The 15,898-nt window shown below is 44.0% G+C and overlaps 1 protein-coding gene across 1 annotated transcript in view; it reads left to right on the plus strand.

Annotated features, from left to right (window-relative positions):
- The window catches only part of LOC120993187 (T-lymphocyte activation antigen CD86-like), a 70,863-nt gene that overhangs the window by 40,894 nt on the left and 14,071 nt on the right, over positions 1 to 15,898 (plus strand). Inside the window, exons 5-6 of the mRNA XM_040421747.1 lie at positions 5,996 to 6,136; positions 10,579 to 10,645. Of these exons, the coding sequence (XP_040277681.1) occupies positions 5,996 to 6,136; positions 10,579 to 10,645 (208 nt within the window). The remainder of the gene's footprint in view (positions 1 to 5,995; positions 6,137 to 10,578; positions 10,646 to 15,898) is intronic.

The raw sequence follows: 15,898 nt of genomic DNA on the forward strand, positions 1-15,898 counted from the left end.
CTTATTCCAAGTTAGGGATTGCCGTCCAGTTGTCCCCTGTCATTAGGACTCGCGAGGCAAGTAGGCAGGGCCAGGGGTAAGGGTGGAGCGCAGTGGTCACTTCCCTCCCCCCTGTGTGTGTGTGTGTACGCGACCGTTACACTTCCTTCTGACAGATCAGAACGAAGGGTCAAATAAATGATGATGTCAGCAAGGCCGAAAGGCAAAATAGTGCCCCAGTCATGATGTGGGGAGGGTGGGAACAGCATGAAAAGTCCACAGAGTGGCCCTATGACATAGTGGTGAGGGGGAAGCAGCCACAGAGTGGCCCAATGACAAAGTCTGGAGGTGGCGGCAGCATCAGGAGAAGGTCACAGAGTGGCACAATGACAGTGTGGAGGTGGCGGCAGCATCAGGAGGCCACAGAGTGGCAAGGTGACATAGTGTGGAGGTGGCAGCAGCATGAGGAGACCACAGAGTGGTAAGGTGACATAGTGTGGAGGTGGCAGTAGCATCAGAAGACCACAGAGTGGCAAGGTGACATAGTTTGGAGGTGGCAGCAGCATCAAGAGACCACAGAGTGGCAAGGTGACAGTGTGGAGGTGGCAGCAGCATCAGGAGACCACAGAGTGACCCGGTGACAGTTTGGGGAGGTGGGTGGTAATACCAGTACCAGCTGAAGTTGGTGGGTGAAAGAAGAAGCACTTGGCATCACATGTGTGGCAGCACCAGAATAGTAGCTGAGGCAGGTAGCGAGAAGAAACAGGTCTTTTTTGTCAAAGTGTTGGATGATCTAGTCTGATGCATCAGTCATTGGTGGGTGGAAATCCTGGCTGATCCACGTCTGATTCATCTTGACAAAGGTCAGTGTCTCCACATTTTGGATGGACAGGCGAGTCCTTTTTGGGGTAAATATGGCCCTCGCCGCAATAAATACCCACTCTGATGCCACACTACTGGCCGGGCAGGACAGCTTTTCCAGGGCAAACTCTGCTAGTTGCGGCCACAAATTCAGTTTGGCTGCCCAGTAGTCCAGTGGATATTCAATGTGGGGTGGCAGGGTACTGTCAAAGTATGCCACCACCTGCTGGTTCAGGACCTGCTCCCGTTCTTGCTGCTGCTGGTGAGTAGTTTCTTCACTTGGCGGGTGAAGAAAACTGCTCATCAGCGATTCTAGACTCAAGTGGCTGCTGATGGAGCTGGAACTGCTCCTACCCTCCCACCCTGCCACAGCAGCCATGGCAGAGGAACTTGACCGCAGAGGGCCGCCCGCCGCCCCGGTCAGACCTGCAAAAGGATGAACGATGGCGCAGATAGGCAGTGGCCAACGTTTGGCTCCCGACCTCCCACTGCTGCCACCCTGCTGACTCCCGGCAATGCTAGCGACTTGCTGGCTCCGCCGCTGCCTCACAAGCAAGCTGCCACCCTCTTTTCCTGATGATGAAGCCCCTTCGTCACCTGGCTCCCAAGTACAATCAGCTACATCATAATTGAGTACTGTCTGCACGTCACTGATGTCCTCTTCAACCGTCTCTGGGTCAGGAGCCTCACCGCTTGCAACACCAGCTCCCACGCCACTCTCCTTATCACTACTTGCCTGCCTAGCGGAGGAAGCGGTGGATGTCTCCTCCACATCTTAGCTGGCCAGTAGCTGCTGACTGTCCTCTAGTAGCTCGTCCTCGCTGTATAGCCCACAGCATATAATACTTCTCTTGCTGAGGGAACAGAAAAGGACACAGGCAGGTTGAGGACAGGTGAGGGCACAGGGCCTGCTCCTGGGCCATGCCAACTAAGAGTTGTGTCTGATGAACCCACCGACTCTTGGCTGGGGATGTCTGATGTCACTTGAGGCGAAGTGGATGACCTAGTCAACCATTCAAGAACCACTGGGTTCCTTGTAATAAACCCTGTTAATGGCTGTATCCAAAAGCACTTGCACCCCAATAACAAGAAAGGTTTGCTGGAATTACAGAGCTGTATAATGGCAATTTGGATCCCCAGTCAGTGCAGCAAGGTGTAATAGGATCGTTCCTATTACCCAGGCTGTAACCTCCCCTACTGAACCCTGTTTAACATAAATGCTGTGGAATTATTCCTCCCTATCCTTTCCCTACAGCTTGAATAATCTTTTCCTTAACTTGTAAATCGTTTTTTAGCACAATGAAGCTTTTTTTTACCATTTTCCCTAGCTCCTGCTGACGTCTCTCCCTACACTAAGTACACTGGAAAATGTCAGAATCCAAGATGGCTGAGGCTATATAAAGGGCTGTGACATCACAGGGCTGGCTGCTGATTGGCTGCATGCATGGCATTATGGGTTATCCCGCCTTCCCAGAGTTCCTTGCTCCATATCCTCACACATGCAGCAGCCATTTTAGGAAAAAATTTGATTCGTTACCACGAAGCATGAGGAAATTTGGATTCGGTGCAAATCAAATTTTTCTTGAAATTCGAATTGAATTCCACTTCATCAGCTTCGATTCGCTCATCTCTACTTCTCACCAAGCTGCTTGCCTATTGTCCTGTAGCTCATCCCAGCCTTGTGCAGGTCTACAATGTTGTCCCTGGTGTCCTTAGACAGCTCTTTGTCTTGGCCATGGTGGAGAGGTTGGAGTGTGATAGATTGAGTGTGTGGACAGGTGTCTTTTATACAGGTAACAAGTTTAAACAGGTGCAATTAATAAAAGGTAATGAGTGCAGAGTAGGAGGGCTTCTTAACCACCTCAGCCCCCCTACCTTAAACACCCTTAATAACCAGGCCACTTTTTACACTTCTGACCTACGCTACTTTCACCGTTTATTGCTCGGTCATGCAACTTACCACCCAAATGAATTTTACCTCCTTTTCTTCTCACTAATAGAGCTTTCATTTGGTGGTATTTCATTGCTGCTGACATTTTTACTTTTTTTGTTATTAATCGAAATTTAACGATTTTTTTGCAAAAAAATGACATTTTTCACTTTCAGTTGTAAAATTTTGCAAAAAAAACGACATCCATATATAAATTTTTCTCAAAATTTATTGTTCTACATGTCTTTGATAAAAAAAAATGTTTGGGTAAATAAAAAATGGTTTGGGTAAAAGTTATAGCGTTTACAAACTATGGTACAAAAATGTGAATTTCCGCTTTTTGAAGCAGCTCTGACTTTCTGAGCACCTGTCATGTTTCCTGAGGTTCTACAATGGCCAGACAGTACAAACACCCCACAAATGACCCCATTTCGGAAAGTAGACACCCTAAGGTATTCGCTGATGGGCATAGTGAGTTCATAGAACTTTTTATTTTTTGTCACAAGTTAGCGGAAAATGATGATTTTTTATTTTATTTTTTCTTACAAAGTCTCATATTCCACTAACTTGTGACAAAAAATAAAAACTTCCATGAACTCACTAGCCCATCACGAAATACCTTGGGGTGTCTTCTTTCCAAAATGGGGTCACTTGTGGGGTAGTTATACTGCCCTGGCATTTTAGGGGCCCAAATGCGTGCGAAGTAGTTTGAAATCAAAATCTGTAAAAAATGGCCGGTGAAATCCGAAAGGTGCTCTTTGGAATGTGGGCCCCTTTGCCCACCTAGGCTGCAAAAAAGTGTCACACATGTGGTATTGCCGTACTCAGGAGAAGTTCCCATTTTTTTATACAAAGTTGGCATTTGACCAAGATATTTATCTCACCCAGCATGGGTATATGTAAAATGACACCCCAAAACACATTGCCCAACTTCTCCTGAGTACGGCGATACCAGATGTGTGACACTTTTTTGCAGCCTAGATGCGCAAAGGGGCCCAAATTCCTTTTATGAGGGCATTTTTGGACATTTGGATCCCAGACTTCTTCTCACGCTTTAGGGCCCCTAAAATGCCAGGGCAGTATAAATACCCCACATGTGACCCCATTTTGGAAAGAAGACACCCCAAGGTATTCAATGAGGGGCATGGCGAGTTCATAGAATTATTATTTTTTTGGGCACAAGTTAGCGGAAATTGATTTTTTATTTTTTCTTCTCACAAAGTCTCCCTTTCCGCTAACTTGGGATAAAAATTTCAATCTTTCATGGACTCAATATGCCCCTCAAGGAATACCTTGGGGTGTCTTCTTTCCGAAATGGGGTCACATGTGGGGTATTTATACTGCCCTGGCATTCTAGGGGCCCTAAAGAGTGAGAAGAAGTCTGGAATATAAATGTCAAAATATTTTTACGCATTTGGATTCCGTGAGGGGTATGGTGAGTTCATGTGAGATTTTATTTTTTGACACAAGTTAGTGGAATATGAGACTATGTAAGAAAAAAAAAAAAATTTCCGCTAACTTGGGCCAAAAAAATGTCTGAATGGAGCCTTACAGGGGGATGATCAATGACAAGGGGGTGATCAGGGAGTCTATATGGGGTGATCACCCCCCTGTCATTGATCACCCCCCTATAAGGCTCCATTCAGATGTCCGTATGTGTTTTGCGGATCCGATCCATGTATCCGTGGATCCGTAAAAAACATACGGACATCTGAATGGAGCCTTACAGGGGGGTGATCAATGACAGGGGGGTGATCAGGGAATCTATATGGGGTGATCACCCCCCTGTAAGGCTCCATTCAGACGTCTGTATGTATTTTGCGGATCCGATCCATGTATCCGTGGATCCGTAAAAAACATACGGACGTCTGAATGGAGCCTTACAGGGGGGTGATCAATGACAGGGCGGTGATCAATGACAGGGGGGTGATCAGGGAGTCTATATGGGGTGATCACCCCCGTCATTGATCACCCCCCTGTAAGGCTCCATTCAGACGTCCGTATGTGTTTTGCGGATCCGATCCATGTATCAGTGGATCCGTAAAAATCATACGGACGTCTGAATGGAGCCTTACAAGGGGGTGATCAATGACAGGGGGGTGATCAATGACAGGGGGGTGATCAGGGAGTCTATATGGGGTGATCAGCGGTGATCAAGGGTGAATAAGGGGTTAATAAGTGACAGGGGGGGGTGTAGTGTAGTGGTGTTTGGTGCTACATATTGCTGAGCTACCTGTGTCCTCTGGTGGTCGATCCAAACAAAAGGGACCACCAGAGGACCAGGTAGCAGGTATATTAGACGCTGTTATCAAAACAGCATCTAATATACCTGTTAAGGGTTAAAAAAAATCGCATCTCCAGCCTGCCAGCGAACGATCGCCGCTGGCAGGCTGGAGATCCACTCGCTTACCTTCCGATCCTGTGAACGCGCGCGCCTGTGTGCGCGCGTTCACAGGAAATCTCGCGTCTCGCGAGATGACGCATATATGCGTGACTGTGCGCAGGGCTGCCGCATCCGGAACGCGATCCTGCGTTAGGCGGTCCGGAGGCGGTTAAAGAAAAATTTACAGGTCTGTGAGAGACAGAATTCTTGTTGGTTGGTAGGGGATCAAATACTTATTTCATGTAATAAAATTCAAATTAATTATTTAAAAATCATGCAATGTGATTTTCTGGATTATTTTGTTTTAGATTCTGTCACAGTTCAAGTGTACCTCCGATAAAAATTACAGACCTTTCCAGTCTTTGTAGGTGGGAAAACTTGCAAAATCACCAGTGTATCAAATACTTATTTTCCCCACTGTATATGGAGCCGGCTCAAGGTAGATAGATGGAACAAGTCCATCCGTCACCACGCCCCTCTCTCCTCGAAGACTAGGGTTGAAGTATGAACCACATTGATCTTCAAATAAATGGCCATTTTGGTCTGAAAACCCCAGATCCTACAGGGTCCTTGTGGTTTTGACAGACTGAAAAGTATCACAGAGTGCCTTTCTCTCTCTGGCTGGAGAACCTGTCTTATCCACTTACTAATTGGTATTACATGGAGTCCATTCAGATGAACAGAGTAGCTTTCCATTCTGACTCAAAGAGGGGGTTTTGATTTGGGGCACTCATCTATCATGTCCATATGATTTAGTGGCGCTACGGGGAAACTACAACCATGATATTTTTCTAGGGGCACATTTTTTTTTTTAAATTAACCATGATGACTTTTTATTACAGTTATAAAGAATGGACCCATAATGGAAACACCTGAGATGAATGACCATTTAAAATACATTTTACCATGTGGAATCCTCATCTCCTGCGCTGTCGCATGCCTCACATATTTCTGTTATTGGAGGAAGGGAAAGTCTAAATCAGGTAAGTAAACGTGAGTTAAAACATCATACTGATTTATTTTATTGAATCTACACTTATGGATTGCTCTGATGACTTCTTCAAAGGTTTGTCAACTATGGACAATCCCTTTTTCTTAAAAAGTTGCACTAAAGATAAGAAAGTCACAGCCTGTTCTCCATCTGAGATCCCCTATCGATCAGCAAGTGTTTAACTTTCCTGCAGCAATCCCGCAGGATAAATGAAGCATTACACTTTCTCTGATTGAAATCAATGGGTTATCTGTGTAATGTCAGGTCCTCCAGAGCGAGAGATGCTCTTTGTAGCCTCTCTCTGCTACCCCTGAATTGGGAGTGGGGCTTCTCTCTATTAACTTAGAAATACCCAGCTGAGCTTTCAACACCAGGCAACTCATTTCATAAGGAGAGATAGAAAGCAAATAGGATTAAAAATAAGAACAATGCTGCAAGGACTCTCGCCATTAAAGGGATTATCCCATGACTAATGTAAAAAATGAAAATCAGACATCTCATAGCACACAGCAACCTCTTTCTAACAAAGCTAGAACCAGAGCTATACATACATGGATCCAGAGATCTCCCCATTCATTGCTCTGCTAGATTTATATCAAGCTGACTCAAGGGGCGTGTCTTTTCTGCTGAAGCTAAGGGGGCGTGTCCATGCTCTCCCTATCACAGCTCAGGGGGCAGTGGAAGGATTGACAAAAAATAAGGAAAAAAACAAACAGCAGGTGGCGCTGTACAGATACATTTTATTGAATAGGTCACTGGCTATACTAAATTTTTTATTACATGCAAATACAAAATTATTCAGATCCATATGTGGACTATGCTTTGTGGCATAACCCCCGGGGTTGTCCATTCCTTTACGATGGATTAATATCTGATCAGTGGGGGGCCCTGCCACTCTGCACCCCCTCCTAACAGCTGATCTGTGGTAGCTTCAGCATCGGAAATCACTTCATTGTGAGCAGTGCTGCAGTAACCAGCTCCGTCCACTACACATTAGATGGAGCTGTCTAGTCCCAGCGCTTAATTCAGCTCTGATATAGATAGCTTGTCCTGAGGATAGACCATCAATAGTAAGGACTGGACAACCCCTTTTAGGGGGCTATTGAATGTCCTTTGTTACTGAATCGATAGTAAGAACTTTTAGCAATTTCAAAAAAGCTTTTCCAAAAGAACAGCACTGTTTCAATGGTGAGATGCCCCAGCAATCTGTTCAACTTATGCTGGGGTGCAGTGGTAGCAGTTGCACCCCAGGCCCTGGTGCCTGAGGGATCCCAAAGATACATTTTGCACAAGGACCCAGGAGCTTCAAGTAAGGACTTTTGCTTTGGTGCCCATCAGAACAGGAAAATTATATATGGTTTCTTCTATAAACAGCACCACTCTTGTCTACAGGCTTTATGTGGTATTGCAACTCAGCCCCATTCAAGAGTATCGTTGACCTGTAATACCAGACACAGCCTATAAGCAAGAGTGGAGCTGTTTCTGCCAGAAGAAAAACATGTTTGTCTATTCCCATACTTAATAGCTGTACACCTGCATTACATTAGGAGGACTACAAGATAGCACAAGACCAGGAAAATGCAGAGGTCCAGATGATGGGAAGGGCTAGTCAAATGTCAAAATATATAATCTAGGGGACATAGTGACATCCCTGCACAAATGGACATTACATTTGCTTTAGGTTTTAATCTTCAGAAACAGATGTGCAAAATACTAACACTGCAGAGTATTTCACATGTGAAGAAAGTACGGGGAATTCCAGAAGCTCGGGCTAGAAACTCCTTATTATCTTCTGACTCTTCAGCATAGCTGGGGTAAAAGGGCATGTGTACACAGCACACGGTGAAAACTTATGTCATATTAAGTAATAGATATGTAAACGATGATGTAAAGTATGCAAATAGATTATGCTAAGCGATTATGCAAACTAAGGAACTGTAAATTATGTAACGATCAGTTATGTAAAATGGCACATTTACAAACAATAGAGGCAAAAAGAACTGGCAGAGCTTCATTAAGGAAACGTGCAGTAAATACAGTGCTGCCCATAATTATTCATACCCTTGGTAAATTTTGACTTAAAGTTACTTTTATTCAACCAGCAAGTAATTTTTTGACAGGAAATTACATAGGTGTCTCTTAAGATAATACGACGATGTACAAGAGGCATTATTGTGGGGGAAAAAAAAAACATTTCTCAGCTTTTATTTACATTTGAGCAAAAAGTGTCCAGTCCAAAATTATTCATACCCTTCTCAATAATAAATAAAAAAAGCCTTTATTGGCTATTACAGCAATCAAACGCTTCCTATAATTGAAGACCAGCTTTTTGTCTCCACAGGTATTTTTGCCCATTCATCTTTAGCAATGAGCTCCAAATCTTTCAGGTTGGAGGGTCTTCTTGCCATCACCCTGATCTTTAGCTCCCTCCACAGATTATCAATTGGATTCGTCTGGACTCTGGTTGGGCCACTCCAAAACGTTAATGTTGTTGTCTGCTAACCATTTCTTCACCACTTTGCTGTGTGTTTTGGGTCATTGTCATGCTGAAATGTCCACTGGTGCCCAAGGCCAAGTTTCTCTGCAGACTGCCTGATGTTGTCGTTAAGAATCCTCATGTATTGCTCTTTTTTCATGGTGCCGTTTACGGTGATTAGGTTCCCTGGTCCATTGGCTGAAAAAGACCCCCAAAGCATTAGGTTCCCACCACCATGTTTGACAGTGGGGATGGTGTTCTTTGGGTTGAAGGCTTCTCCTTTTTTACGCCAAATGAAGGAAACATCATTGTGACCAAACAATTAAATTTTTGTTTCATCTGACCATAACACAGAAGACCAGAAGTCTTCTTCTTTGTCCAGATGAGCTTTTGCAAAGGCCAAGCGAGCTTTTGTGTGCCTTATCTGGAGAAGTGGCGTCTGCCTTGGTCTGCATCCGTGGAACCCAGCGGTGTGCAGTGTCCGTTGGATTGTCTGCCTTGAGACATTGCCACCAGCAGAGCCCAGATTCACCAGGATGGTCTTGGTGGTGATCCTTGGATTCTTTTTCACCTCTCTAACTATCCTCCTGGCCAGCACAGGTGTCATTTTTGGCTTCCAACCACGTCCTCTGAGATTTTCCACAGTGCGGAACATCTTGTATTTTTTGCTCAAATGTAAATAAAAGCTGAGAAATGTTTTTTTCCCCACAATAATGCCTCTTGTACATCGTCTTATTATCTTTTGGGAGACACCTATGTCATTTCCCGTAAAAAAAATTACTCGCTAGTTGAATAAAAGTAACTTTAAAGAGGACCTTTCACTAGAATAAAACATCTAAACTAACTATACAGACATGGAGAGCGGCGCCCAGTGATCCCCCTGAACTTACTGTTATACCTGGGCGCCGATCCGTTCTCCTGGTATAGCCTCCGGTATCTTCATAGTTAGGCGCCACCCAGGAGATCCCTGGGCGCTGCTCTACATGTCTGTATAGTTAGTTTAGATGTTTTATTCTAGTGAAAGGTCCTCTTTAAGTCAGAATTTGCCAGGGGTATGAATAATTATGGGCAGCACTGTATGTTTTGTCTGGGAGGATTTTAGGGGGTTTTCCGATTCCTTGATATTGAAGACATCCTCAGGACAGGTCGCCAAAACCAGATCGCTGGGGGTCTGACTCTTGGCACCGAGGGGGTGCGCACTAGTGCGAAAGTTGCATCCTCTTCAATATTTACCTGCAGGCCCTTCACGTTGTAGTGGTTATGTCGGGTAATTATAGTTCTTCATCCCATTTAAGTGAATGGGAGCGGAAGCCGTAAGTACCATGCACCGCCAACGGTGTGCAGGTATATATCGAAGAGGATGCAGCTCTCGTACTAGCGCGGCAGCCATTTCAAACAGCTGATCAGTGGTTGTGCCGAATGTCGGACCCCTGCCGATTGGATATTGATGTCCTATCCTGAGGATAACATCTTGAAACTGGAATAACCCTTTAATGCAAAACATTTCATCCATCTGAATGGAAAGATTTTCTCTATGACAGTTTCTCCATTCTTTCCTTCTTGCACATACTCTGTCTCTTACAGCAGGGGGAAGGGTCAACTATGAAATAAAGTCCTAACATATAAGATTTCTTGAGTGGGCCCTTCTCAGGGAGATGTTTGTTGCAACTATTATTGGAGGATGCAGGAGACGTAGCTGGGGACAAGGGTGTTGTAGCTGACAATAGGGAGACCAAATGCTTATATATATTATGACAGGTTTGGCACTTCAGCTGTAGTGAAACTACAACTCCCAGCATGCTCCATTCACATTGATTTGAGTTCCAAAAACAGTTTTTCAATAGCTGGAGTGCTGGAGATTGCTGACCCCTGTATTATGGTGAAGAGAAAGTCAATGGTGTAGAATAACTCAGTGGTTAACTTCATGACCATCTAAATTGAATTGTTGATTTTGGCAGGACCATCGACAAATGGAATCGTATCTCCTACCACGACAGCCCCAGACAACGGCTCTACTCAGCAGAGGTTTGTGGTCCTTTATTAACCACCTCAGCCCCCAGTGCTTAAACACCCTGAAAGACCAGGCCACTTTTTACACTTCTGACCTACACTACTTTCACCATTTATTGCTCGGTCATGCAACTTACCACCCAAATGAATTTTACCTCCTTTTCTTCTCACTAATAGAGCTTTCATTTGGTGGTATTTCATTGCTGCTGACATTTTTACTTTTTTTGTTATTAATCGAAATTTAACGATTTTTTTGCAAAAAAATGACATTTTTCACTTTCAGTTGTAAAATTTTGCAAAAAAAAACGACATCCATATAGAAATTTTGCTCTAAATTTATAGTTCTACATGTCTTTGATAAAAAAAAATGTTTGGGTAAAAAAAAAATGGTTTGGGTAAAAGTTATAGCGTTTACAAACTATGGTACAAAAATGTGAATTTCCGCTTTTTGAAGCAGCTCTGACTTTCTGAGCACCTGTCATGTTTCCTGAGGTTCTACAATGCCCAGACAGTACAAACACCCCACAAATGACCCCATTTCTGAAAGTACACACCCTAAGGTATTCGCTGATGGGCATAGTGAGTTCATAGAACTTTTTATTTTTTGTCACAAGTTAGCGGAAAATTATGATTTATTTTTATTTTATTTTTTTTCTTACAAAGTCTCATATTCCACTAACTTGTGACAAAAAATAAAAAGTTCTATGAACTCACTATGCCCATCAGCGAATACCTTGGGGTCTCTTCTTTCCAAAATGGGGTCACTTGTGGGGTAGTTATACTGCCCTGGCATTCTAGGGGCCCAAATGTGTGGTAAGGAGTTTGAAATCAAATTCTGTAAAAAATGACCTGTGAAATCCGAAAGGTGCTCTTTGGAATATGGGCCCCTTTGCCCACCTAGGCTGCAAAAAAGTGTCACACATCTGGTATCTCCGTATTCAGGAGAAGTTGGGGAATGTGTTTTGGGGTGTCTTTTTATATATACCCATGCTGGGTGAGAGAAATATCTTGGCAAAAGACAACTTTTCCCATTTTTTTATACAAAGTTGTCATTTGACCAAGATATTTATCTCACCCAGCATGGGTATATGTAAAAAGACACCCCAAAACACATTCCTCAACTTCTCCTGAGTACGGGGATACCAGATGTGTGACACTTTTTTGCAGCCTAGGTGGGTAAAGGGGCCCATATTCCAAAGAGCACCTTTCGGATTTCACTCCTCATTTTTTCCTGAATTTGATTTCAAACTCCTTACCACACATTTGGGCCCCTAGAATACCAGGGCAGTATAACTACCCCACAAGTGACCCCATTTTGGAAAGAAGACACCCAAGGTATTCCGTGAGGGGCATGGCGAGTTCCTAGAATTTTTTATTTTTTGTCACAAGTTAGTGGAAAATGATGATTTTTTATTTATTTATTTTTTCTTACAAAGTCTCATATTCCACAAACTTGTGACAAAAAATAAAAACTTCCATGAACTCACTATGCCCATTAGCGAATACCTTGGGGTCTCTTCTTTCCAAAATGGGGTCACTTGTGGGGTAGTTATACTGCCCTGGCATTCTAGGGGCCCAAATGTGTGGTAAGTAGGTAAATGACCTGTGAAATCCGAAAGGTGCTCTTTGGAATGTGGGCCCCTTTGCCCACCTAGGCTGCAAAAAAGTGTCACACATCTGGTATCTCTGTATTCAGGAGAAGTTGAGGAATGTGTTTTGGGGTGTCTTTTTACATATACCCATGCTGGGTGAGATAAATATCTTGGTCAAATGCCAACTTTGTATAAAAAAATGGGAAAAGTTGTCTTTTGCCAAGATATTTCTCTCACCCAGCATGGGTATATGTAAAATGACACCCCAAAACACATTCCCCAACTTCTCCCGATTACGGAGATACCAGATGTGTGACACTTTTTTGCAGTCTAGGTGGGCAAAGGGGCCCATATTCAAAAGAGCACCTTTCGGATTTCACAGGTCATTTTTTACAGAATTTGATTTCAAACTCCTTACCACACATTTGGGCCCCTAGAATGCCAGGGCAGTATAACTACCCCACAAGTGACCCCATTTTGGAAAGAAGAGACCCCAAGGTATTCGCTGATGGGCATAGTGAGTTCATGGAACTTTTTATTTTTTGTCACAAGTTAGTGGAATATGAGACTTTGTATGAAAAAAAAAAAAAAAAAAAAATAAGCATTTTCCACTAACTTGTGACAAAAAATAAAAAATTCTAGGAACTCGCCATGCCCCTCACGGAATACCTTGGGGTGTCTTCTTTCCAAAATGGGGTCACTTGTGGGGTAGTTATACTGCCCTGGCATTTTCCAGGGGCCCTAATGTGTGGTAAGTAGGTAAATGACCTGTGAAATCCTAAAGGTGCTCTTTGGAATATGGGCCCCTTTGCCCACCTAGGCTGCAAAAAAGTGTCACACATGTGGTATCGCCGTATTCAGGAGACGTTGGGGAATGTGTTTTGGGGTGTCATTTTACATATACCCATGCTGGGTGAGAGAAATATCTTGGCAAAAGACAACTTTTCCCATTTTTTTATACAAAGTTGGCATTTGACCAAGATATTTCTCTCACCCAGCATGGGTATATGTAAAATGACACCTCAAAACACATTTCCCAACTTCTCCTGAGTACGGCGATACCAGATGTGTGACACTTTTTTGCAGCCTAGATGCGCAAAGGTGCCCAAATTCCTTTTAGGAGGGCATTTTTAGACATTTGGATACCAGACTTCTTCTCACGCTTTGGGGCCCCTAGAATGCCAGGGCAGTATAAATACCCCACATGTGACCCCATTTTGGAAAGAAGACACCCCAAGGTATTCAATGAGGGGCATGGCGAGTTCATAGAAATTTTTTTTTTTTGCCACAAGTTAGCGGAAATTGATATTTTTAATTTTTTTCTCACAAAGTCTCCCGTTCCGCTAACTTGGGACAAAAATTTCAATCTTTCATGGACTCAATATGCCCCTCACGGAATACCTGGGGGTGTCTTCTTTCCGAAATGGGGTCACATGTGGGGTATTTATACTGCCCTGGCATTCTAGGGGCCCTAAAGCGTGAGAAGAAGTCTGGAATATAAATGTCTAAAAAAATTTACGCATTTGGATTCCGTGAGGGGTATGGTGAGTTCATGTGAGATTTTTTTTTTTGACACAAGTTAGTGGAATATGAGACTATGTAAGAAAAAAAAAAAATAATTCCGCTAACTTGGGCCAAAAAAATATCTGAATGGAGCCTTACAGAGGGGTGATCAATGACAGGGGGGTGATCAATGACAGGGGGGGTGATCAATGACAGGGGGGTGATCAATGACAGGGGGGTGATCAGGGAGTCTATATGGGGTGATCACCACAGTCATTGATCACGCCCCTGTAAGGCTTCATTCAGACGTCCGGATGCGTTTTGCGGATCCGATCCATCTATCAGTGGATCCGTAAAAATCATGCGGACATCTGAATGGAGCTTTACAGGGGGGTAATCAATGACAGGGGGGTGATCAGGGAGTCTATATGGGGTGATCACCACAGTCATTGATCATGCCCCTGTAAGGCTTCATTCAGACGTCCGGATGCGTTTTGCGGATCGGATCCATCTATCAGTGCATCCGTAAAAATCATGCGGACATCTGAATGGAGCTTTACAGGGGGGTGATCAATGACAGGGTGGTGATCAATGACAGGGGGGTGATCAGGGAGTCTATATGGGGTGATCACCACAGTCATTGATCACGCCCCTGTAAGGCTTCATTCAGACGTCCGGATGTGTTTTGCGGATCCGATCCATCTATCAGTGGATCCGTAAAAATCATGCGGACGTCTGAATGGAGCTTTACAGGGGGTTGATCAATGACAGGGGTGTAATCAATGACAGGGGGGGTGATCAGGGAGTCTATATGGGGTGATAACCACAGTCATTGATCATGCCCCTGTAAGGCTTCATTCAGACGTCCGGATGCGTTTTGCGGATCCGATCCATCTATCAGTGGATCCGTAAAAATCATGCGGACATCTGAATGGAGCTTTACAGGGGGGTAATCAATGACAGGGGGGTGATCAGGGAGTCTATATGGGGTGATCAGGGGTGATCAGGGGCTAATAAGGGGTTAATAAGTGACGGGGGGGGGGGGGTGTGTAGTGTAGTGTAGTGGTGCTTGGTGGGACTTTACTGAGCTACCTGTGTCCTCTGGTGGTCGATCCAAACAAAGGGGACCACCAGAGGACCAGGTAGCAGGTATATTAGACGCTGTTATCAAAACAGCGTCTAATATACCTGTTAGGGGTTAAAAAAAACACATCTCCAGCCTGCCAGCGAACGATCGCCGCTGGCAGGCTGGAGATCAACTCTCTTACCTTCCGTTCCTGTGTGCGCGCGTTCACAGGAAATCTCGGCCATCGCGAGATGACGCATATATGCGTGACTCTGCGCAGGGCTGCCACCTCCGGAACGCGATCCTGCGTTAGGCGGTCCAGAGGTGGTTAATGTAATATCTGTTTTTCCACACCATCCAAGTTTCAGAAAACGACATAGGCTGAGAATAGTTTTGAGCGAATCGAAGTATCCGAAGTGGAAAAATTTGATTTGCCGCGAAGCCGAATTTCCTTGTGCTTCGTGGTAACAAATCAATTTTTCTTAAAATGCTTAAAATGCGGTGAGCGTGCGTGATAACCTCACCATGTGATCACGCTGGGTGTGCAGACAGCCTCTCTGCAAGCAAGTGAATGATTAACCCCAGAATAGCTTAATGTGAGTCACAGATGCCGTGATCAGCGCTGAACGTGGCACCTGAGGGGTTAAATGATGAGGGGGTAGCGCTACCACCGTTCCCCATCATTGCCCCCACTCCCTACAATGAAAAGTGATTTGTGACGAAGTAGTTTGTATCAAATCGAATTTCTTGTTAAAGTTCAGCTAAGCATCGAATCTAATTTTATCAAAACCTCGCTCATCTCTAGATGAGATATTTGGCATGGAAATCAAAAACATAAGAAATATGTTGGGTGCAAATTAATAAGATCTAGAAGTCTGTGGTTTATGAGCTCCTCCAAGATAGAAATTGTTGGAGATACATTTCATAGTATTGAGCCATATAACCAGTAGTGTTGATCGCGAATATTCTAATCGCAAATTTTTAGCGCGAATATTGGAACTTTGAGAATTCGCGAATATATACAGGGAGTGCAGAATTATTATTTTTGAGGATTAATTTTATTATTGAACAACAACCATGTTCTCAATGAACCCAAAAAACTCATTA

Source organism: Bufo bufo, chromosome 3 (genome assembly GCF_905171765.1).
Source record: "Bufo bufo chromosome 3, aBufBuf1.1, whole genome shotgun sequence".
Taxonomy (NCBI): domain Eukaryota; kingdom Metazoa; phylum Chordata; class Amphibia; order Anura; family Bufonidae; genus Bufo; species Bufo bufo.